The following is a 23,872-nucleotide window of genomic DNA, read 5'->3' as shown; positions in this document are numbered from 1 at the left end:
AAAAAGCTGAATCGATTAGGGTTCTGGGGTTTTATGTTGTGCATCACATTCACGCCACACTTCTTGGACAGGTGTTTCATAGCTTGGAGCTCCCCACCCCCCTGGTGATTTAGACTCCAGCATTACCCAGTCTACAATCTCTTTATTTACCTGCATAGAATAAAGTCATTCTTCACTTGTATTCACACACATAAAACTCTTTGATAATGGTCACTAGTAGTACAATAAGAGGTCAGATAACCACTCTGGTTTATATGCTCTTATGAAAACTCAACACTTCAGCATTCTCTAGACTCACTATGAATGCAAGCTGACTGAAACTTCGAGATCAGTATTTTCCAACGTAAGGTCAAGGCCACCAGAGCAGTGGTTTTCAATCCTGGATGCCTATTAGGATCACCTGAAAAGCTCTAAGAAAAAAATTACCTTTACTCAACACTTGAGATTCTAACTTTGAGTCTGGAGTAAGAGCCCTAAATTGGTATTTTTGAAAAACTTTTTCGATAATTCTAACATTACTGTGGTTAAGAACTATCAAAGTAATAGGTCTTGAATTATATGGTCAATGCTAAGTCACATCAACTTTTTATTTTCCTTTTTAATGAGCAGTCGGAATAGCTGGAATAGAAAATATTAGTATGCAGTTCATGTAGTAATCATGGGTACTATTTTGTTTCAGTTGCCCGCGTATTGGGGTGGATACTGTCATTAAAAATAATGTCTTCCTACGGGTTGTAGTCAAAGTTTGAAAAGCACTGTTTTAGTTTATCTTTAACAAAAAAGGTATGTTGATAGTTGCCTAGGGAAAAATCAGAAAATCTCCATCTGTCCTAAGAGAGGAGCCCGATTACACTATTTTTAAATGCTCCTGGGGCAGGCCGAGGCATTGCCAAATGATCTGTGCACTATCAAATGTTTCTTACCTATTTATAGAAGCACTTACACATTCTCTGAGACACTGAGCCCAACCTTCCTGTCTTCTGCAGACACTGGTCACTGCTTAAGTTTATTAAGTTGCATTTCTTAAAAGTATCTTTTAGCTCTATCTCATTTTCAAGGCAGCTCATTCTAATCCCGTGGTTAGAGGTATTTGAGCAAGAGTTACACTTCATTACAGGAACTCAGATCTACCAATAAGGCATTCTATCATCTGAAAATTCCCATCAGGTCTGCAGGCCTAGAACTTAAAAATACATTTTGGAATCTTCCAGGAAGCCTTCTGGAAGAACTTGGGCTTTGGAATTAACACAAAGTGTCAACTATTCCAGGTTAGTCAGTTGGTATCACAGATACTGATTCTGCCCCTGTGATATTTCAGCAGCTCATCTGACAGGAATGCAGAAACCTGATTGGGAAAGCTGGTGAGATCCCAGGCATCACTGGCCCCGCCCTCAGGGAGCCATGCCCCGCCTCCTTCCCCTCCCTCTGCCCCTTCGGGTCTGGGTGCAGACACGCATGCGCACATGGCTGCCATTCCTCCAACCTTTTGGCTGTGGCATGCTGTCTGGGAGGCAGCCTGGGAGGCAAATGGAGGCTGAGGCTGTGCCTTGAGGGACTGGACTTTTCCCAGCTTAGGGATCAACAGGGACGGACCTGAAAAGTGATGCCCACTGTGCATGCAGCACCCCTTAGGCACCTGAAACAGGAGCCTAAAAAAGTCACATTTTTGTTATTGGAAACCTGGCACACAGCATCCAGACACTTTGCGGAAACAGGTCGAGTCTCGCCGGTCATGCACCAGGTTTGCAAAGAGAGCAGGTTTGTTTTGAGACAATGGAGGTGGATGTGAACTTTACAGAAGGAGGTGTTGAAACGGCAGGACAAGGTCAGATGTGTCACCACAAGGCAGAAGAGAGCAGGGCAGACTGCTCACCAGTTCTTAGAAACTCAAGCACAAACACCTTAAATATCAGCAAGCTTGGATAAGTATCAGCGATCCTCCGGAAATATGAGTGATGAGGGGGAGAGGGGCACTGAGAATTGGGTTTATTGAGGACCTAGGCAGAGGTTTGGCCTCCAGGAGGTACCCATGGTCGGGAAGTGCTTGAATGGAATAGGAAAGAGACCTGAATCGATTGATCAAAAGATGATCTGGAGCTGGAAGAGAGGCTGTCAGTGAGGATGTGAACCTTCTGCAGACATTGAAGCGACCAGTGAAGCACATGGTGTCTGAAACTAGCCCCTCAGCTGGCAGAGAAGAAGGCAGATAGGAACTCAGACTTGGTGGAGAGTTTGAAGAAAAACTGCCTGTTCATCAAAAGTAACAAGCTCTTTCTCAAACTGGATGCAACGCCAGGTGATTTTAACAATTTTCTACTCTGACTGAGAGTGGGAAAGCTACGTGCAACAGAGAGAAAATGAATTAAATAAATAAATCCGAAAAAGAAATGCCATAAGAAAAATGAAAGGTGTCTGTCTAAAGAATTCAAAGAGCAGAGGACACCTGCTTTGGATTACAGATGAACACAAGAAGGGCACAATGCAGAAGTACTGTGAGGAGAGGCCCAGGAAGGTGAGGCCTCGCTGATTAAACTTGAAGGCAGATGTGCAATAAGTGAACAGATCTTGCAACAGAGTGTGCATGTGTGCAACACACACTCCACCATCAGTCAGTAATGGCACGAGACTGGGAAAGCCAGATGGCAGCTACACACAGGAACAGTCAGGACTGCAGTGAAGACAAATGCAAAGATCTTCACGTCGTCAGTGGCTTTGATGACAGCTCTAATTCCTTCTGTCAGGATTTGTTAAGTGTTCTATACCTCTGAAAGTCAGAAAGAGGGGGCATTTGTGGGGTGGAAGGAAAAACCAAAAGACAGAAGTAGTGGATGGACATGCATTGAGAGAGATGAAGATGGACGGCTATATTCCTCCTTTCCTACATTGTACATTAAAACCTATTCGGACAAAAATGGCAAAGACCTCTGAAGGTGGTGTGCAAGTGCAAGGACCTTGGAGTGCTAGTGTGAGGACCTTGGTGTGCTGATGCAAGGACCTTGGTGTGCTGGAGGAGAAACTGAATGATCTGCTGGTTTCCACAGGTCTCAGACACACCCATGTAAACAGATACCGTGGGCTGACCTATACTCACTTGATGTCTCACCTTGAAATGATATTCTCATATTGTTCTTTTCCCTTCTCTTCTCCTCCCCCTCTCCATTTCTTTCTTGCACTTGTAAAGATCCACAACATGTAAGAAGATCATCAAATATGATAGCTTAAGCAAGGTCAAGTTTAGCTACACTTGGAGGATGGAGACCATGGATAATTCTTACTCTTAAGATTTCTTGTAATAGCCGTAATATGCTCTGTGAACTTGGTTTGTTTCTCTAGTTATTGGCATATAAATCTGTGGATAAAATGAGAGTTCCTGTGCCCAGGATTCTCACCTGGCCCTGGTTGACTAGTTCACTGCACACCTGTGGACAATACATGGCTATTGACTCTATAAAAAGAGCTCCGCCCAGTACTCTGGGCACGACACAGTGGCAGGGCTGCAAGGCTGCAGGAGAGCAGAGGCTGGAGTGGTGGCAGCACTGAGGACAGAGGCCCAGAGGATGGCTGTGTGGGACGACTGTGCAGAGAGGCCCAGAGGACGGCTGTGTGGACAGAGGTGCCCAGAGCAAGGGGAGGGACTAGCTTGCTGCATGCAGACTTGCTCTGAGTGAACGGGATTTTAGTGACTGACCTGCCACCTGGAAATAAAGTTGGGTATAACCCTTTTACCCCAAGAACGTTTTGCTGTCAATATCTTTAGTCACATTGAATCCATAGCTAACTTGCCCGGGGCTGCAAAACAATTGGCAAGACATCCTATTTAAAAGGAGAGGTGGGTGAGAGGTGTAAATGCTCATTTAATCAACAGTGAGGCATCTTGTTCTGCAGCTTTCTTGGGGAGAGTAGATCAAAGGAAGATGGACAGTGACAGCTGAGAGGGGTTAGAGGACTTGGGAATATGCAGGAGGAAAGGAGTGATGGGCAGTATTTTGGCCAAAGACTGCAAGGTGGTCCCAGTTAACATAATGTTAAGTTTTCACAGTATTGCTGTACTGTGGGTGGAGTCAAGTATCATTACCTTCATTAGACTTTTGAGAAAAATGAAACTCAAGATGTTAAGTGACTTACTTTGAGCTCTCACACCAAGTGACTAGGTCAAAACCAGAATGCACATTTTCTAATTCTCACTTTATTCTGCCGGATCAATAATGAAGTTTATGTTGTAATATCTGGATGAGTCTGAAAATTCTGTCACCAGCCTTCCTTACTGTGGCATGTAAGATCTTTGATGGGTTCTGTGCTTTATCTTTCCAGCCTTTCTAGCTCTGCTCTGCCTCATTCATTAGTCCCAATCATGCTGAATCAATTCCATCTTCTCTTCTACCCAGCTACCTCTCATCTTTCAGTTCACAGGTTACATATCTTTTCTCCTGAAGAGCTCTAGTTAACACTCAGTTAGTCAAAAATGGCCGTTTTTTGTGCTCCATCAACTTCATTCCTTCCCTTATTCCAGCATAGCACTTGACTGTAATTACTTGTTTCTCTGTCCCTATCTCCATCCTAAAATTCTTAGGGATAGTGACTTTCTTATCTACCATTGCTTCACCAGTGCCTAGCATAGCTTTTGAAAATATTAAGGCTCTTCAAATGTTTGTTCAATGAATAAATACAGCCAACCTCAAAAGATATAATCATTTTAAAATTCATTTTTATTTTCTAGATTACAGCCAAGCCTTTCTGTTATTCCGAGCCTAAATTTGGTTTTGTGCATTCAGTCCAAAAATGTTAGCCTGAATGCTTAGTATCTCCATGGGGTCATATGCCCAAGCTCTTGGCATAATTGTGCTTGTTATGTAATAGGTCCTCAGTACCTAATTTTGGAATGAGTTAATTAGTGCAATGATGATTAATATACCCATTTCCTTAGGCACTTAGTTTAGACAATTTCTTGCATGTACATAATGTTGATATGGGATAGAATATGGGAAGAGCCATATGGGAAGAATTTTTGGTAGCTTTTGTTTGGTAAGCTGAAATACATAATTGCAAGGAATGGGGACTCAAAGTAGGCCCATGTAGGCACTGACTCTTGGAAAAGACTGTAGAATCTGATCTGGCTTGTGGAATCAAAGATGGCCTTACTAATTGTGACAAGGAAAATATGTAGCCTATTTATTCATTATGTCCTGCTAGTGATATCCTTGAATATCACCAGTCACAAGTATTTAGAAAAATCTCAAATGCTTTATAGACAAGATATTACCACTAGTAGGACCAGAAGTCATATTTATAGGAACAGAATAAGGGTCTGAAACAGGATGTTAGTTGTTTTAAACTCAGTTCAATGTGTTCTTTACTGCCTCTTTCCTTTTCACTAAACTTTCCAAGAACTCTTAATGAGTGTTTATGGAGATGTCTTTTCCAGACATATTTAAGTGCCTGCTGTACAGCGAGTAGAATGTGATGGGTAAAGAGTTCACGTCCCAAATCCAAGCAGCCTTTGAAACCTATCACTTAACAGCTATGCAATCTTAGGTACAGGCATAGTCAGAGATATGGCAGGTTAAGTTCCAGACCACTGGAACAAAGTGATCTTCACAATAAAGCAGGTCTAATGAATTTTTTGGTTTCTCAATGCATATAAAAGTTACGTTTACACTATCCTGTAGTCTTTTAAGTGTGAAATAATATTGTCCAAGAAACAATATGCATACTTTAATTTAAAAATATTTTGCTGCTAAAAATGTTAACCATTATCTAAGCTTTTAGCAAGTTATCTGCTGGCAGAGGGTCTTGCCTTGGTTTGATAGCTGCTGGCTGATCAGGGTGGTGCTTACTGAAGGTTTGGGGGTGGCTGTGGCAGTTTCTTAAAATAAAGCAACAATGACAGTTGCCACTCCAGTTGATTTTTTCTTTTATGAACAATTTCTCTGTAGCATACAAGGCTGTTTGATAGCTTTTACCCATGGTATCTTTCCAAAGTGGAATCAATTTTCTCAAACCTTGCCACTGCTTTATCAACTAAGCTTATGTAACATTCTAAATCCTTCCTTGTTGTTTTAATAACTTTAACAATATCTTCACCAGGAACAGATTCCATCGCAAGAAACCACTTTCTTTGCTCACCCTTAAGAAGCAACTCATCTGTTCAAGTTTCATCAAGAGATGGTAGCAGTTCAGTCAGATCTTCAGGCCCCACTTCTAATTCTAGTTCTCGGGGTTTTCAGCACATCTATGGTGACTTCCACCACTGAAGTCTTGAGCCCCTCAGTCACTCCTGAGAGTTGGAATCAACTTCTTTCAAATTCCTGTTCATGTTGATATTTTTACATTTTCCTGTGAATCACATATTTCTTAGTGACACCTAGAATGCTGAATCCTTTCCTGCTAAGTTTTCAGTTTGCTTTTCCCAGACCCATCAGAGGAATCTCTGGAAGCTATAACCTTACAAAATATATTCTTTTAAATAGTAAGACTTGGAAGTCAAAATGATTCCTTGATCCATGGGCTGCAGAATGAAGGTTGTGTTAGCAGGTATAAAAACAACATTCATCTGGTTGTACAATTCCATCAGAGCTCTTGGGTGGCCAGGTGCATTATCAGTGAGCAGTAACATTTTGAAAGGAATCTTTTTCTAAGCAGCACATCTCAACAGTGGGCTTAAAATATTCAGTATTTGAACCATGTTGTAAACAGATATTGTAAACAGATGAGCTGTCATCCAGGCTTGCTTGTTCCATTTACAGAGCACAAGCAGAGTAGATTTAACATCATTCTAAAGGGCCGTAGGGTTTTCAGAATGGTACATGAGCATTGACTTTGACTTAAAGTCACCAGCTGCATTAGCTCTGAACAAAAGAGTCAGCCTTTGAAGCTTTGAAGCCAGTTGTTGACTTCTCCTCTCTAGCTATGAAAGTTCCAGATGGCATCTTCTTGCAATAGAAGGCTGTTTCATCTACATTGAAATTCTGTTGTTTAGTGTAGCCGCCTGCATCAATGATCTCAGCTAGATCTTCTGGATAACATAGCTTCTCCATAAGCACTTGTTGCTCCTCTTGCACTTTTATGTTAGAGAGACAGCTTCTTTCCATAAACCTCATGAACCAACCTCTGCTAGCTTCAGACTTTGTGCTCTTGCAGCTTCCTCCCCTCTCTCAGTTTTCACAGAATTGAAGAGTGTTAGGGCCTTGCTGTGGATTAGGCTTTGCCTTAAGGGAACGTTGTGGCTGATTTGATCTTCTGTCTAGACCATTAAATCTTTCTGCATTATCAGCTCCAATAAAGCCGTTCAGTTTCTTACTATTCGTTTGTTCCCTGGAGGAGAGCTTTTAATTTTCTTCAAGAACATTCCTTTGTATTAACAACTTGGCTGGCTGACTGGTGCAAGAGGCCTGGCTTTGGGCCTGTTTTGGGTTTTGGCATGGTTGCCTCACTAAGCTTAATCAGTTTTAGCTTTTGCTTTAAAGTGAAACATGTGTGGCTCTACTTTCACTCTAATACTTAAGGGCTATTGCAGAGTTTATGAACTGGCCTGATATTGTTGTTTCTCAGGGAATAGGGAGGGCTGAGGAGAGGGAAAGAGGGTGTGAGGAATGGCTGGTCAGTGACATAATCTATTAAGTCCACTATCTTGTACAGCTTGTATATCTTGGTTGTGCCCCCAAACAGTTACACAGTAACATGAAGGATCACTGACCACAGATCACCATAAAAGCAATAAAAATAATAAAAAAGTTTGAAATCTTAGAGAATTACCAAAATGTGACATAGAGACACAAAGTGAGAAAATGCTGTTGGAAAAAATGACCTCGATAGATTTGCTCTCTTAGGGTTGTCACAAACCATCAATTTGTAAAAATGCAGTATCAGTGAAATGCAATACAAAAAGTGCAATGAAATGAGGTGTGCCTGTAATGAGCCAAACCTCACTGTGTTGCATTTTCCTCACATGTACAATGGCATTGACAGGAACGATAGAAGTTATCTTTTTGGGTTGTTGTTTGACTTAAATGAGTTAATACATATACGGAACCTGACATATAGTAAGAACTCCATTAATGGTGGCTCTGGTTATCATTATTAGGTGCTAGGTTCCATGTGAACACAAGCAGTGAGAAGAAAAGTGGTGGTTTCTATACTCACAGTGTGTACTTGTCACATGCATGTTTCTCTTTGCTGTGTAATAAACTCTTCAGCCTTCCTCTGTTTGCTCTGAAGGAGACCTGACTCCTGCAAACCATATTTCCCAGGCTCCCTTGCCAATGAGCTACCTGATAGGTTTGGGTAGCAGAAAGTTCAGACAGGAGATTGAGACTGGGAAATCTTTCTCTTCTTGGGTAGCATTGCTGCTGTCTGTCTCTTCTCCATTTCTAATCTCTCTCCAAACAGAGCTTGCCTTCTTACCCACAGGTCCCCCTGGAAGCATCAGTTTCCCATGTTTTTCACCAGCTTTCTGCTTTAGGAGTGAGGCCAACACAAAAAAATATAACACAAGGAAAAAGACAGATTCCAGGTTTAATCCTGGATTCAATTGTGCCTGAAGATGATATATTCCTGGGTTTTTAAATATATGAGCCTACGAAAACTCCCCTTTTTGTGTAAGCTACTTTGATTGCATTTCTTTCATTCACCACTGCCTGAGTCCTAATACAATGCCTACTAATTCCTGGGAATGCCTACTAATCCTATTCATAACGTAAGCAGTTGGTGTTCCCAGTGCATACTTCTCTCTGGAACTTTTAAAACTAGTACTTATTGTCCTGCTGGAATTAAGAGTATAAAGATGAGCAAGATAAACACGGTCCTTCTCCTTGATAGGACTAATATCTAATAACAATAATGACTAATCGTTTTCAAAAATGTTAACTTTTACTATGCTTATGCCACAATGTTGGTTTCTCTGGAGATATGAACATATCTTAGTTATTGTGTATCTTAAAACTAAAGACATCCCTTTTAATACAAGGATGCAAACTAAAATGCAAAGCAGGAACTTTGTGGGGAAAGTGTTCATTTGTTTTCAATAAAGTAAATCCCAAGCCTCCGGGTGTTCTTTATGAAACCTTCCCAAGGCAGGAGGGTTTTTCAGTGCGATGAAATTAACAGTGTCACTCCTGCAGGGCAGCCACTCATTCTGCTATATGTCTTCCTGGCTTTCTGTTTCTCCACATGCCTATGATGATGCAATTTGTCTTGTGATAGGGGATGGGCTTCCTCTCCCTTTCAATCACTGGTGTAAGACACTGAAACTTGCCTTAGATGTGTTTAAAGTTCATCTGCTCTGGGGATTTTTTTTCACTCTTTCGTGGTTGATGAAAGTAAAGTTAAAATCATGATGCCAGTACAAGCCTGTGTATACATGCTTTGTCCTTAAAATATATGCAGTGGCCTTTTCATGTTATAATATATGGTCAGACTGTAGTTGCTATGGAAACAATAACCAAATTTCCTGACCTTTGAGGATAGAGGACATGCAGTGGTGGCATCTGTGATCAGAGCTGAGAGATTGCTGGTGGAATTAAAGTAAAGATCAAAGGGTAAGGCGCTCTTCTACCTTGACGGTCAGGCCTGAGCCGTCTGCTCTTCTCCTGAGTCTACCAATAACCTCCATCAGAGCCAGGCCGAAGGCTTCCTCATTTCCTCCAGTCATTATTGTGTACTCAGTTTATTTTGGATACTGGATGAGTCATGTTTTGGATTTCTTGATGAAACTTGGAATAGAATTTCTTACATAGTATAAAACCATGCTCTCTAGAAATGGAACACATTATATGCAGATTACTGTCCACATAAGACAATGTTGCGATGAAGACAGTAAATGCATAATTTTATGTGGAATGTGGATACATGGAGATTTTCTTTTTATTCTTTAAGTACAAGTTGATCAATCAAATGAATACATTTAACACATTCTCTGTTCAGAAGGGATCATTTCCTAGGACCTCTGTGACTACTGGGGAGTTTCTCTATAGCTTCTGGTACAGCATTGATGATTTTGCACCATAAAGGTTTGGAAGGTGCACCAAATGAGAAGTTCACATGTCTGTGTATCTTACGCTCATATGCTTGCCAGGGAGCAGCAGGGAATATGGGAAGTGGCATCATTTCCCTAGCGGCTTAGTAAGGGTCCTTTGTGCCCAAGACAGTGTTAAGCTCTGTGGATGTGGACATGGGCAGGAAGTGAGTCCTGCCCCTAAGAACTTGCTCATCCACATGAAAAGAGAATACAAGCGGACTGCTCATTGAGAAGGGGCAGTGTAGGGGCAAAGGCAACAGATGCAGCCAAATACAAACGGAAGAAGTGAGTCCAATGGGGTGGGCTGAAAAAGAAGCTGAAGAGGAAGCAGAACTTGAGATGGGATCTGAAGGAAAGGCAGACATAGATTAAGAGGGAAGACTGGGTTCTGTGTTAGTAAACGTCAGAACTTAACAGATATGCTGCGTCTATTCTTTCAAATGTGTGAACTGTCATATTAAAAATAGACACAAGGTCATGCAAATGGTATGAGCAAAGATAGAGATGGGGCATGACTTAGCGGTTAAGAGACATAGAATAGTTTGGTTATACTGGAGAAGAAAAGGGTTCTAACAGGTTCTCTTTGGGATGGAGACACATGGGCTTATGGGGTTTGTGAAGGACAGGATAGGAAAACTGGGGTTTTGTAGATACCAAGGGACAGTTACAGCAATAGGGCTTAAACTCTAAAAATGTGGGGCTCAAGGGAAGACTCTTTAATGGTAATAAATAGGGTAAACTGTCACCCATGCACAGAGAGAAGTAACCAGTCAGTAAATGCAAAGTGGATTTGGTTGCAAATAAAACCAGTGCAAGACCAACCCAACAAACCGACTGGAATCACAGCCGATGTTTGTGTGGCAGCTCTTGTTTACCTCTTCCCTGGCTCTTTCTGCAGGGTTTTAATCCCTGGATATTGTCACTCCTTGTCTTTTCAATATGGATGAGTTGAAAAAAAGAGGGTTTAAAAACCTAGTGTTTGCCTATGAAATTGTATACAGTATGTACAATATGTTAGGTATTTTTTTTGCAATATGGAGCCTTGGGTGAGTTATAGGCAGATTTTTTTTCATCTTGAGAAATTGGCCTGCCTTGATGTCATACAGATGATGGTCACCTCTAAGCTTCTCAATGCTCATCAGTGAAATTGTGGAAATTCACTTGGCAATCTTAACTCTGAGGGTTTTCCTTTCTGTTTTTCTTTTTTTTGTTAGACACAGTGGGTAATCCACGTCTCAAAGTTAATAACATATCTATTGCTTCTGACATAAAGCAGCCATAGGGGAGAACAATTGCTTTGGCCCAAAGTAGAGTACCATACAGGTTCTGTTGGTGGGTATGTGTTTTTGAAATAAAATGCATTCTAAAAATGGGCAGTATTAACAAGTTCTCTCTTTTCTTTTCTTTCTAAAGGACCTTCTTAAGAAATGCTACTCTGCCAAGGCATCTTACCTCTTCCAGCAGGATAAATTCTATGACGTTAGCTACGACACAGGAGACAAATCCATCCAGTGTAGCAGGAGACCGGATGCATTCAAGTTCTGGATGACCTGGAAGGCCCTGGGCACCTTGGGCCTTGAAGAAAGAGTTAATCGCGCTCTTGCTTTATCTAGGTACTTGCCTCTGTGCGTGCGTGTTTGTGTATATATTTGTGTGTGTCCGTGCATATCTGTACTAGACTCAGTGACAGTAGTATTTGCAAGGTCTGAACATGTTCTTCCATTTGTTCTCTCCTTTCACCTAATAACTGTTTTCTCAGCACCTACCATGGATTAGGAATTATGAACAAAGCCATCCTACCCCTGCCTTCCAAGATCCTAAGATCCTAGCCTGGTAAGAGATACATTTAGGTGACAGAGCCAATCAAATACAGGTGAACTTACTTTTTGGTAAGGGGAGGGACATGGCCCCCCAGCTCCCAGGAGGGTTCTCTAGTATGTTCCCGGGTAGCAGGGGCAGAGGCTTCCTGAAGGAGGCAACATTCAACTAAGACTCCTGAGGGAAGAGAAGAATGAGGCAGCAGAGGCCACAGCAGGCCCACATCCGTGGATGTGAACGAGATCACAATGACTTTTAGGACCCAGCAAGCAGGTCCCTGAGAATGGGGGGCTGGCATAAAGGCGAGAAGCTAAAGTTAGTGTGGAAGCACTGTGGTTGTTTACCTTATGACAACAGCGGAGACAAAGCTTTTGAAACCACTTTCAAAGACATTAGAAAAATTCTTGAGTTACAGGCACTAGACATTTGCCTCCTGGAAAGGACCCTTGCTAAGCTTGGATCAGTGGGGGCAAATGGCAGGCCCCAGCCAAATGTAGTTTTAAATATGATTTGTTAAGCCTGTTTCTCATAGGGTTAACCTTTTTGGTGTTAAAAAAAATTCAGAAATTTAAACATTTAAAATACTTAAAAATAGGGAGATTTATCAAACATCTGAGTTTCACCTTCTCTGAAAATATCAGAATGCTCTCAATCCTGCAGGGTGACACACCACTGAACACGATGATGTCTAACTTTCCAAGGAACCCCAGTTCCCTCCACCTCCTTCTGTTTTTTAACTAGCTTATTTTACTGTAACATAGAGGTGCAGCAACTGAGACTCAAAACCTAGGTCTTCCGTTCACAAGCTCTGTGATTTGGGCAAGCTTCTTAACCTCTCTGTCCCTCAGTTTTGTCCCAGGAAAATGGGAATAACAATAGCATCTAGTTCAAATAATCGTTATGAGGATAAAATGAATTGAAATATGTAACTAGTGCCTGGCATATGCTACATGCTATATGACTTTTAGTTACTTTCACCTCCTTGGCCACCACAGGCATCAGTTTGTGATTTCTGGTTTGCAAAATCTGTCCCTCACATTCCCTGTTCACATTCCACTTGCAAAATCCTGTAGTCTCTGCTTAGAGATTTAAAACAGTTTCCTCCTTCTGTAGTGGGAGTGGTATGGTATGGGTGCTCTATGCAGAATTCTCTGAAAACCCAGTGTCTTGAAACAATTATTGATTATCAGACATCTGCAAGTTGGCTGGAGTGCCATTATCCCATACTATGGTGGCCGAGGGGGTTGCGGGGATGCTCTGGGTCTCTTCTCCACATGTTTGCATCTTGCTTGGACTAGCAGGTTAGCCAGAGCAAGTTCTTGTGATGGAGCTGACAGAAGCTCAAGAAGACAAGTCCAATGATGCAAGCTGACTTTAAAGTCCTGATCACATCGTATCTACTAGCTTTCCAATGGCCAAGATCAATGTTAAGAGGCAAGAACTACACTCTGCCTTTTTTGCAGGAAGAACTGCAGAGTTACATGATGTTGACCTTAAAGATAAAACAGCCAATTATTTTACCCGCAAAATGAGTGTATTCAGGAATGGTGGAGAAATTGCAATTCTGGACATGCGAACTATGGTGAACCACAGGCAAGTCCAGAGAAAAAGGAGAGAAGGCTGCTTATGTAAAAAGGGAAAGCGGCTTTGGACGAGAGTCCATTGGAAGAGACTGGAAGTAACTTCTTGTTTGCTAAGTAGTACAGTTTCTCATTGACTGGGGCTGCTGCTGGGCACAGAGCAAATCTTCCTCCCTCTTGCTCAGGTAGCAAAGTAGCCTTCTTTTTGCTGGAAAATGCAAGCTAAACTTCTTCCTGTTGTGGTTTTCAGTTGATGAGGAGTTGGCAGGACATGAGAGCTCTGTCTTCAGGGCTTCAGCATCCATCTCAAATGAGATTTCTGCATTCATGTTCATAACAGCAGGGGGCTTGGCTGTAAGGACACGTAAAGAGATGGCTTTGGCACTTTTAGAAGATTGTTAGAAGTCAGCAGTTCCAGAGATTATGGTTTAAGAAATAGTTTGAAGACTATTATAAATATTGTATCAGTTAGAACTCTTGATTTAAGCAACAGAAACTCTAACTCAAGGTATTATAAACAAAGAAAGGTAATGTATTAACGCATGTTACTTATAAGCAAAATAGTGATGACTTGGGCAATGGCTTGGTCTAGGGGCTGAAATAAGCTCACAAAGCCCCAGTATCTCTGCATGTTGCTTGTCTGCTGTTCTCTGTGTTGAGCTTCCTCTGCAGGAAGGTGGTTGCCAGGAGGATTCAATCTATATTCTCCAGGGTTCAAGTTCAAGGTCAAAAGGAGAATGTGCTTCTCTCTTAACAATCCCAGGGAAAATTATTATTATTTCTGAGTGAGGCAAATGTTCATCTCTGAATCAGTCACTGTTGCTAGGGAAATGCAGTCATCTCACTGTGTCACATGTCCTCCCTGGTCACTGGAGGCTCTGCCAATTCCTCCTATAAAATATATATTGAAACTTGGTGAGGAATGTGCCTTTTTTAGAAATAGGGGTAAAGTGCCACAATAAGAAGTAGTGAGATAACCATCCAATGATGAAAACAATGAAACTGTCTGACATAAATATTCATATTTGCCTGTTAAATTAAAATACAAGTTCAGAAAGCTCTGTTCCCTATTTGTATTGTCTCATGTTATTTAGTGCAGTAGAATCTGTGCGTTATTTTATCTAAGTTGCTAAGGAATTCAGTGACAAGTGTCTTGAAACAAGGCTCAATATAAATATTTGATGATCGTATTTATTATAAAGTTAACATTCATCTGAGGGTGGAATTTAATTTATAGTCTAAGGACACTTTCTAATTTTTGCAGAGCAGTATCACAGGAGGATAAATGTTAACATTTCAATTCAGTTCAACAAACACTTATTGTTTGTAAATGTTTGTCAAGTTGAATTGAATTGAATTAACATTTCAGTGAGCATTACTGCAGAGTCTGTGACCTATGTTTAAATATTTGAAAAATAATCCCTGCTTTTCATTCTGTTACTCATATATATATATATATATATATCTTTGTGTGCCTTAACTTTTTACATTCTTCATATCCAACGATCTGTTCCTGGGGTGGGCAAAAGTCATCCTATTCTTCCACTTCCAGGGCCAAGCAAGGGCTGAGTCCTTTTCGACATGTTACTTGGAATGAATATGAAATCATAAACTTGGGAAAAGTTTCTCTAGGATTAAGAGTTATGGGAAGCCGGCAACATACAGTCTTTATTTTCATGATTATACTTATTTACAAATTGGCTGTGTGGTTGTGGTTCTGCTCTTTAGGAAAGATGGAACATTTCTTCAGTTCTGGGGTCTATTCTTTGCCTGAGCCCATGTGCAGTGATGTACTGTCAAACTGGATTTTAGAAGGAAAAATTAATAAACCCAATTTGTAATGTCTGCCAATTCCCATGGTGTAGATATTCCCATTATATAAAATTGCAAGCTATCAACAATTACATGTGCAAAATGCCTGAATATTTGATCATTAGCTTTCACTGGCCCATACAAACTAGCTCTAGAACACCATTCATTATGTGAGCCAACATAATCAGTTCAAGCCACGGACTGGTGAGAGGTGAAAAACCATTTCCCATCAAGCTCACTGACCCAAGGCCACTTGCTTTAGCATTTACCTAATAAAAACAGTTCTTATCTGTGGTCAGACAGCTTTATCCAGAATAATTTCTGTAATTTCAGAGTAACATTGGTTCTAAGAAGTATAATTTCCTTCAGTAGATAAGAACTCCAGCAAAGTAAACTGTAAATGAGGACTGTTTTACTGTTTGGGGTGCACATCTATTATCGGCAGCCTGGTGTAGCTAAGATACCCATTTCCCTCGACTCTGGGTCAGGTCTCTTCAATACTGTGACTTCTTTTCCTCTGAGGCAGTGTAGTAAGGATTATACTGATTCCAGAAACAATGTTTCCATGTTCCTGAATCTGAATGGAATTTAGTTTTGAAATTTGTGTATGGCCCTAAAGACTTGGGACCAGATTTTGGTTGACCAATGGACTGCCATCTCCCTGATGAGATAGCTTGCTCCCTCTTCCTTCAGGAAAGTAAGAGTAGATATTTTCAAGAGGACATAAATTCCTATTTTAGGAGCTGTCAGAAATCTAGCAAGAAGGAAACAATTAGTACCTGTAAGATCTATAAGGCCTTTCCTAATTTCCATTTGGCCCTTGTCATTCCAGTTGTGGCGAGAACATTTATCTCAAGAAATATTAATGACTAAAGACTTGTTTTCTCCTTAGGTTGTTTGAAAGCCAGTGACTTTGGGAGCCTGTAGCGACAGATGATTGTTAAGCATAATTGAAACCCAAAGGGCTGGGGTTGAAAACCACCAGCTCTGGCACAAGGCAGGTGATTGTATACCTCTGCTTTCTGCCTAGGAACATTGAAAATGTTTCAGGATAGCTGTTGCTTAAGGGCACCTTCTAGGCCTTTGTTTTGGCACTCAGGGTAAATGGGTATTCACCAAGGAGTAATTTTTAAAGCAAGTCTAGAAGAATCACATGCCTAAGTCTTTTTTAATGACAACAAACAGCTCAGGAACTCCCCATTCTGCTACTTCGTTAGGTCTCCAGTGTGTCATTTATCTGTTCCCTTGACACCCACAATCTCTAATCTCTCAGATGGAATTCATTTCACCAGCTTGCATGAATACTGAGGGATTGATTGTCATCAGCATGGACAAGGTGAGCAGTGACACAAAGGCACTTTTGTGCTAGTGTATTTCTCCAGGTGATGAGAGGGAGAAAGTCTAGAAGACCATGGAAGGTCCAATGTTTTTGCTTTTTCTTTATATTGGTAACTTAAAAAAAAATTCACAATTGCAGTAGAATATAGCATGTAGGTGTCTGTGATAATTCACACAAGGCATGCAATATGTTCTAATATATGCAGAGCATACAGAAAGCAGATGGAAAAAACTCTCAGGAGTTCTGAGAGGCTGTGCATTAGAAGAAATTTTAAATGAGGAGATGAGACTGGGAGAGAAACTTGGTCCAGGGAGACTCTAAGTGACTGATGAATTGAGAAAGACTCTGGAAAGATTATTGCCAGAAAGGAAAGAACGTCTTACAGAGGGACTAGGAGAATGCAAAAATATTAAATGGACTTATCTAACAAACTGGAGAATTAGGATTCTCTAGTGTTGGAAGCATATTTGTAAGCAAAGGAAGGTAAAGTGTTTTAGAGCAAGACTATCAATAATGTATTTTTCAAAATCAAACCAAAATCTTGATATAATGAGTTTTTACCCAGTAGAAATAGCAAAAACTCTAGCTAATGTATATTTTTCCCTCTCTCTTCTCTCTTTTTGCTAAACTTGGTGGGAAGGACAGTGATGAGTTTTATGAAGCTATTATTGCTTTTTAAACCCATTTACCTGGATGCCTTTTGGTAGAAGTGATTTATGCTTCCTGTGTCATGCCCCAAATTCTATGTACATCTTTTTTCTGGCTTGCATTAGATAAGAAGATTTTTTGCTTTTTTTAAAAATATTTTATCTTTGGGCTATTTTCATATAGTGAAAAGTTATGAAGATCAAATCATCCCTCTGAATTTAGGCAGAAGTGACTCAAACCTTATTTGGATTCCGTCCCTGAAACTCATTGCAGTTTAGCATTTATTTAAGAAGAGGGTAAGATATCCCACAGAAGAGACACTTCTAAATTAGCATTTCTGAAACTACACTCTGTGGGATAATAGCCTTCCAGAATATTTTAATAAATGTTCTTCCAAAAAATGTTTCCATGGTCAAATATGTTTGAGAAGTGCTAACTACTATATTATTCCTCTCTTGGAGATTCAGTGTTCATTAGCTCATTAAAGGCTATGAGGGAGCCTGTAATACAGAAACATTTTTAACTTTGCTTTAACCAGTATGCAGACACTGTTGCCTGATCACCCAACAATTGCTCTCTCCTTTTCCGTCCACCAGAACCCTGATTTTGTTTAGGTAGCAATCTTCCTGCTGGGAACATTGGCCTAAGCCAGTCCCTGTTGCCAATAATTAGTTATATAAGACTAGGCTTTAGTCAGTAAGGTATAGGAAGAATTCTGTGAAGGCTTCTAGGGAAAACAGGCTTATGTAAATAAGAGGAATAAAAGAAAATGCTTTTGCTCAAGCCCTCTCTTCCTTGGTGGGTCACTGTTGTATGAGGGTGTGATGTTCGGAGCTGTGGCAGACATTTGTGAACACGAGAGATTTCACTAACACTCTGAGTATGGCGGGCTGAAATGATAGAAAATGCCTGGCTCTTGATGACAATATTAAACCATCCAACCAACTCAGTAAATATCCTTAAGAATTAAGCCAAGTAGACTTCTAATTGTAGACAAAAGCAATCTAACGAATATGCCCAGGGTCGCTCAATTTATTTGGCAATGGAATCCTTTCATGTGGAAACCTATTCACATGGTGTATCCTGGCGCATAGTTCTAGAATTCTAGTATTAGCCTTTTATTGTCATCATAGCAACTCTTCACCCAAAGCACCTACACCCTCAATTAGGATGTTACACTGGGCTTTACAGGCCCTGAGAGTGACTGCAGTGGGGACACTGACTGGACACAAAGCCCATACACATGGTTAGCAAAAAGCAGAGTTTTAACTGAAATGATTCAGTTGTGTTTCTGGATGCCTTTCTCCCAGGAGCAGTTTTAGCCAGTTTGACAGACATATTTTAATTTAAGACTATAGGTAGTGTGTGTAAATTTCATACAGTTGTAAACTGTTAGGGAAGGATTTTACCCACCTGGTTCCACATCCCCATTACATATGTGAGGAAACCAAGAGAGGCTCAGGGAGGCTAAGGAATTTGCCTGCAGTCACAAAGTTGATTAGCTGCTCTACTAGAATCTTCTAGAGTCATTCCCGCTATTTCTGGAGACAAAAAGTGTTTTCATAGCCTCAGGGTGTGCAGGATTCCTGTAAGCTGCCTCAGTATGAAATCATGGCATTGCCTTTTGGTGAACAGATCACCTATACATTTGTGTTTGAGAAGGTGAGAAAAGTATGGTTCACATGTCTCCTTGTATAGAGATTATATGTGTCTATTATGTTTTGTACTTCACATTTTTTAGTAAGTTCCTTTTCAAAAATTACACAAGCACATCTATGAGACTTTGCAAAGAAATATAAAAAGAGAGTTAATAATCCCTATCTCCCCCATTGCATCCAGTGCCTCTCTCCTCCAGGTAAATATTAACAATTTAACAATTTTTCCTCCAAGCCAGCTAGGTAATTTAAGTACCTATGCAAAATGGCCATCTGGAATACGAATATGAAACCTACATGGTCAGAGATGTATATCCTGTCTATTTTATGTGGTTTTTCACACTGGGTTTAAAGCCTGATACTAACATGTGAGTTATCAAAAATTGCTTTATTCCACGAACACATACACTTGTATGTTGACAGGGATTACCTTTCCTTTTCGTAAAGAGTGGAATCCTATTATCCACATTCCTCAGTACCTTGCTTTTATCTCATAATACATCATGAGCATCCTTGTGGTTTAATCAAAGTAGTATATAATCCATTCTTTTTAATAGCTGCATCATATTACATTGAATTGCAATAACACATTTTATTTTACTATTTGCCAATTTCTGGATGTTAATCTTATTTCTAGTTATTTTGTATGGGATACACACACAGGCCCACATAGATTTAGATACAATAACATGCTGTATGTGTATGTTATATTGTATATGTATATATACATATATGTGTGTGTATTATATATGATGTCTATCTATCTGTAGTATTGATCTTTTTCCTGGTAGATCAGCATTTCAGAGGTGGTTTGTTACATCAGAAGATATGAGTATTATTAATTTTGAAAGGGTTTTGGCAGCTTTCTATCATATTCTCTCTAGCACTGGGTGTTGTCTTTAAAATTTGTTTCCAGTATCATGTGGGCTATGTAGTTTTGTGTTGTTTTAATTTGTGCTTCTTTGATTACCAGTGATCTTGAGCATCTCTTCTGATGTTTATTAATCATCAAAGTTGCTTTTTTTGATGTGCTAAAGGTTCCAAAACTTAACATCTCCTAAAAAAATACTCAGGGAAAGGAGAGAGTAGAATATCAAATACTTTGTGAGTCTGTGTGTGTGTTTGTGTGTGTGTGTATTTATCTGGCCACAACATTATTACTCAAAATAAAGGATCTATGTTATCTAGTTAATACTTATAGAATTCTTATAAGATTTTGTGTAATTCAAAAATGATATAATCTATACGCTAACCGTCAATATTTAACCAATGTGAGAAGTTATATAAATAAGTTTAGGAAAAAGAACTGCATCCTGTTAACTGGTATATTCCATATTCACATTCTAGAATGTCCTTTAGCAAATGAACATTATAATAGCAGCTCCCCAATTTCCAAGGTTTCTGTACATTACAGTTTTTATACGTGACTTTCTTTAAATTGTTCACAACAATCTTGTGAGGTTAGAAAGCAAAATGTGTTTATTCTGGTCTTATACATAATGGAACTGAGGCCCAAGAAGAGCATTTTTATTGTTCTTAATATTAATTGACCATACAAAATTTAGTGACATGATCATATTTCATATATTGTACCATGATTCCATATGACTGGCCAAAAATTTTCAAAGCCACTCTTAATTGCTGTGTATGACCTACATTCATTCCTCCCTTCCTCCCTCCCTCCCTCTCTCTCTCTTTATCCCTCTCTCTCTCTATTTTTACATATAAAACCACAATAAATACCCTGGCAATTACATTCTTGTCAGCACCCCTGATCATTTCCTTACATTTGGCCCCCGAATTTGAAATACTGGGTCAAGTGGTATGAACTTTTCAAGACTTATGATCAAAACACTGGTTTTCAAGACCAACCATTTCGGAGGGCTTTCCTTTTTATATAGACAATAACCAAGCCTAGGGGAGGGTTGTCACTATTAATTTGCTCCATGTCCTCAGCTTAGTCCAACAAGTCAAAGTTCATTTAGTTTTTTCTCGATTATTCCATATCTCATGTTTCTGTGCCCTTTGCTTATGTTGTATATATAGCTCTCTTCCCTGGCATTTGGGATGACTTCAGAAACATTCTATCAATGGTTATAGACCACTTACTTTTAATATGAAACCAACAGTCAGGTCTCCTTCCCTCTGTCCTGGCCTTGGAAAAGATGATGTTGAGTTTCTTTGATCTTAAATGAACTTGTAAGCAAGACGACACACCAAAAAGTTTTTCCTCTGAGCCAGTTAGGTAATTTAAGTACCTATGCTAAATCGCCATCTGAAATATGAATGTAAACCCTCCGTGGTCAGAGATGTATATCCAATCTACTTTATGTGGTTTTCATACTAGGGTTAAAGTCTCATGCTAACATGGGAGATAGGCAAAATCTCACCAAAAAGGCATATCTTTTTATTCAGGACCCAGGGGATTACAGTAGGTTCAGAATTGTCTAAATCCACACCTATCCCTATACACATATCCTTCTTTATTTCTATACCTCGTCTTTTTAAGCCTTGTCTCTGCATCAGAACTAATGGTTCCATCATATGTAAGTCATGTTCAGGGACTTTTCAGGTGGCAGATTATAAACATTATTGTGACTTTCATTTTTAGGTACCTAGTAGAAGAAATCAAGAAAAGAGAAGGATTCAAGTTACTGATGGAAGTAAGTGATCACGGAATTGTGCTTGTGATTTTGTCCATCAAGTGATGAAGGTGGTAATTTTCTAATCTGTTCTATTTCATCGGTTTTTGTATTGCAGACTTAGAAACAAGTCATTAGCTTAATTCATAGAGTCCATTATGTTAATTTACTCTATTAGTGAAGATTTTTCCTTTGTTGGGTTCACAAAGAACATACTTGCCTTTGAGTATTGAAAGTTAAAGTGCCCATAATAATTACCAAGGATAATACGGAATAAATATATAAATTGCATAATAATTGCACTGCAAATATTCAACTGTGCTATAGAGGTGCCTGCATGTGAAAAATCAATTAAGTGAATATATAATAATGCATATAGTTTTATCTATTTATAAAATAATGAGAGCATATTAGCTTTAGACCAAAGGGAAAATAATTCATTTTGTTGTTGGACTGATGGAACAACAGGATAACATTTCTTGCTATATATAAAAAATAAGGTGGTTGCAAAGATAGATAATCCTGAAATTATGGTCAGAAATGTGGAGAATGTTATTTAATTCTGATTTTTAAGAAATATAAAGTGAGAGGTTCTCTTAGGTCTTCTTATAGCATATACTGTATAAGCAATTTTTAACTTAATATAAAAATGACCTAGACATGGCAGCCTAGGAACCTATTCTGTATGTAAACAATATGGCTAATTTTTGGGATTCTATTATATTCGGCAAGATTTATTGAGCAATTGTAGTTCTAGGCACTGGAGGTACAAGACGGGGAAGTTCCCTGTTCTGGTGGTGCCTACCTTCAGATGGAACGTAGCAGGCAATGAACAAGCAAATTAATACATAGAAAACAGCAGGTAGCGAGGGGTCTTTTAAAAAACATAGAACAAGCTTATGAGAGATAATCTAGTATATGAATAAAAGTTACAGATGTGGCAAGTACTATAATGGAAATAAATAGGGTGAACTGCTGAAGTGGGGGTCGGGGTGGGGGATGGCTTGGCTGGTTTGGGTAGTTGGGGAAGGGCCCTCTGAGGTTATCTTTGAACTGAGACTTCAATGGTGGTAAACAGCATGCCATGCAGATATCTGAGGGAAAGGCCTTCTAGGCAGAATTGATGCATGACTGCAGAGGCTTAAAGCTGAAAAGAGTTCTATGTACTCAAGGAGCCAAAAAAGGCATATTAAGCACAGGTGTGCAGTAGTTGATGGTATTGGGGAGGTGGGCTAGACCAGGTCAAATGGAGTCAAGTAAGTCATTGTAAGACCTTTGGTTTTTATTCCAAATGTAGTCATTGGAGAAGTTTTAAGTAGACAGGAGTCCGCCTTTCATGTTAAAAGATCATACTGGATATCATGGGAGGAGAGGAATGGGGAGGGGGCATTGTGAAAGGAGGACAAGAAAAAAATAAACCAGACAAACTGGGAGACTGTCACAGTAGTCCAGGTGAGAGATGATGATGGTCCTCAGACAAGTCTGGGAAAGACTCCCCAGGGAACCCTGGCCATGGCTTCCACCGCCATCTGCAAAGGAATACAAACTTTCTGGGAAAATAGGGAGGTAGAGAAACTTGCACAGATAGCAAACGTATCCATATTTAAATGACGTTCTGGTAACACTTCAAAGAAGCAAGAAGACAAATTCAGGATGTGGGACATTCTGCAGGACAGCTGACCTGGTTTCTTCACAGGTCAATGGTATGAAGAAAATTAACGGAGGGAATGGTGATGGCCACTTGAGGTTCAAAGAAACTGAAGAGGCAAAATAACTAAATGCAACATAGGGAGATGCTGGAATTCTAATCTGAAGAAGCTAATCGTAAAGGCAAATTTTGAAACAGTTGTGGAATTTCCAAAGTGAACTGATTATTGATTAATACCAAAGAATCAAGGATAATTTTGTCAGGCATGATAACATCATGACTATGTAAGATAATGTCTGTGTATATTTTAAAGATGCATCCTTAAGCATGTAGGGATGAAACAACAGCTGTGTGATTGGCTTGAGTTTGAGTCACCTTTTATATCTTCTTGAGATTGAGTTACCTCTTTATTTTCTTAAGTTTGAATTGCCTTCTTTATTTCTCTGGCGATGGAAACTGTAGTGCACCTTGGAACTGTACAGTGTTTTGATAGAGCGAAGAGAAAAAGTGGTGAGAAAAAAAGACAAACTGTTTTAAAAGTTATTTATGTATTCTTCCTAAAGGCTTAAAAACTGAGGGAAGTACCTCTCAACATCATCTTTAGGGTATTGCAAACACATTCACATCCTTACAATGAAAGTTAAAATGGGTTTTAATCATTAGGCAGCCTCTGCCCTGAATGTTTTATCAGTGGAAACCAGAGGGCCCAAAAGCAGTG

At 39.7% G+C, this 23,872-nt stretch overlaps 1 protein-coding gene across 8 annotated transcripts in view; it reads left to right on the top strand.

Annotated features, from left to right (window-relative positions):
* Positions 1 to 23,872, top strand: part of GADL1 (glutamate decarboxylase like 1) — a 158,856-nt gene that overhangs the window by 80,962 nt on the left and 54,022 nt on the right. For all 8 annotated transcript variants that reach the window (XM_073222837.1, XM_037008624.2, XM_037008623.2 and 5 more), the window contains 2 exons: positions 11,426 to 11,625; positions 21,476 to 21,527. In XM_073222837.1, the coding sequence (XP_073078938.1) occupies positions 11,426 to 11,625; positions 21,476 to 21,527 (252 nt within the window). The remainder of the gene's footprint in view (positions 1 to 11,425; positions 11,626 to 21,475; positions 21,528 to 23,872) is intronic.

Source organism: Manis javanica, chromosome 15 (assembly GCF_040802235.1).
Source record: "Manis javanica isolate MJ-LG chromosome 15, MJ_LKY, whole genome shotgun sequence".
Taxonomy (NCBI): Eukaryota; Metazoa; Chordata; class Mammalia; order Pholidota; family Manidae; genus Manis; species Manis javanica.
Note: the sequence above shows the minus strand (reverse complement) of the source record. Positions and strands in the feature narration are given on the sequence as shown.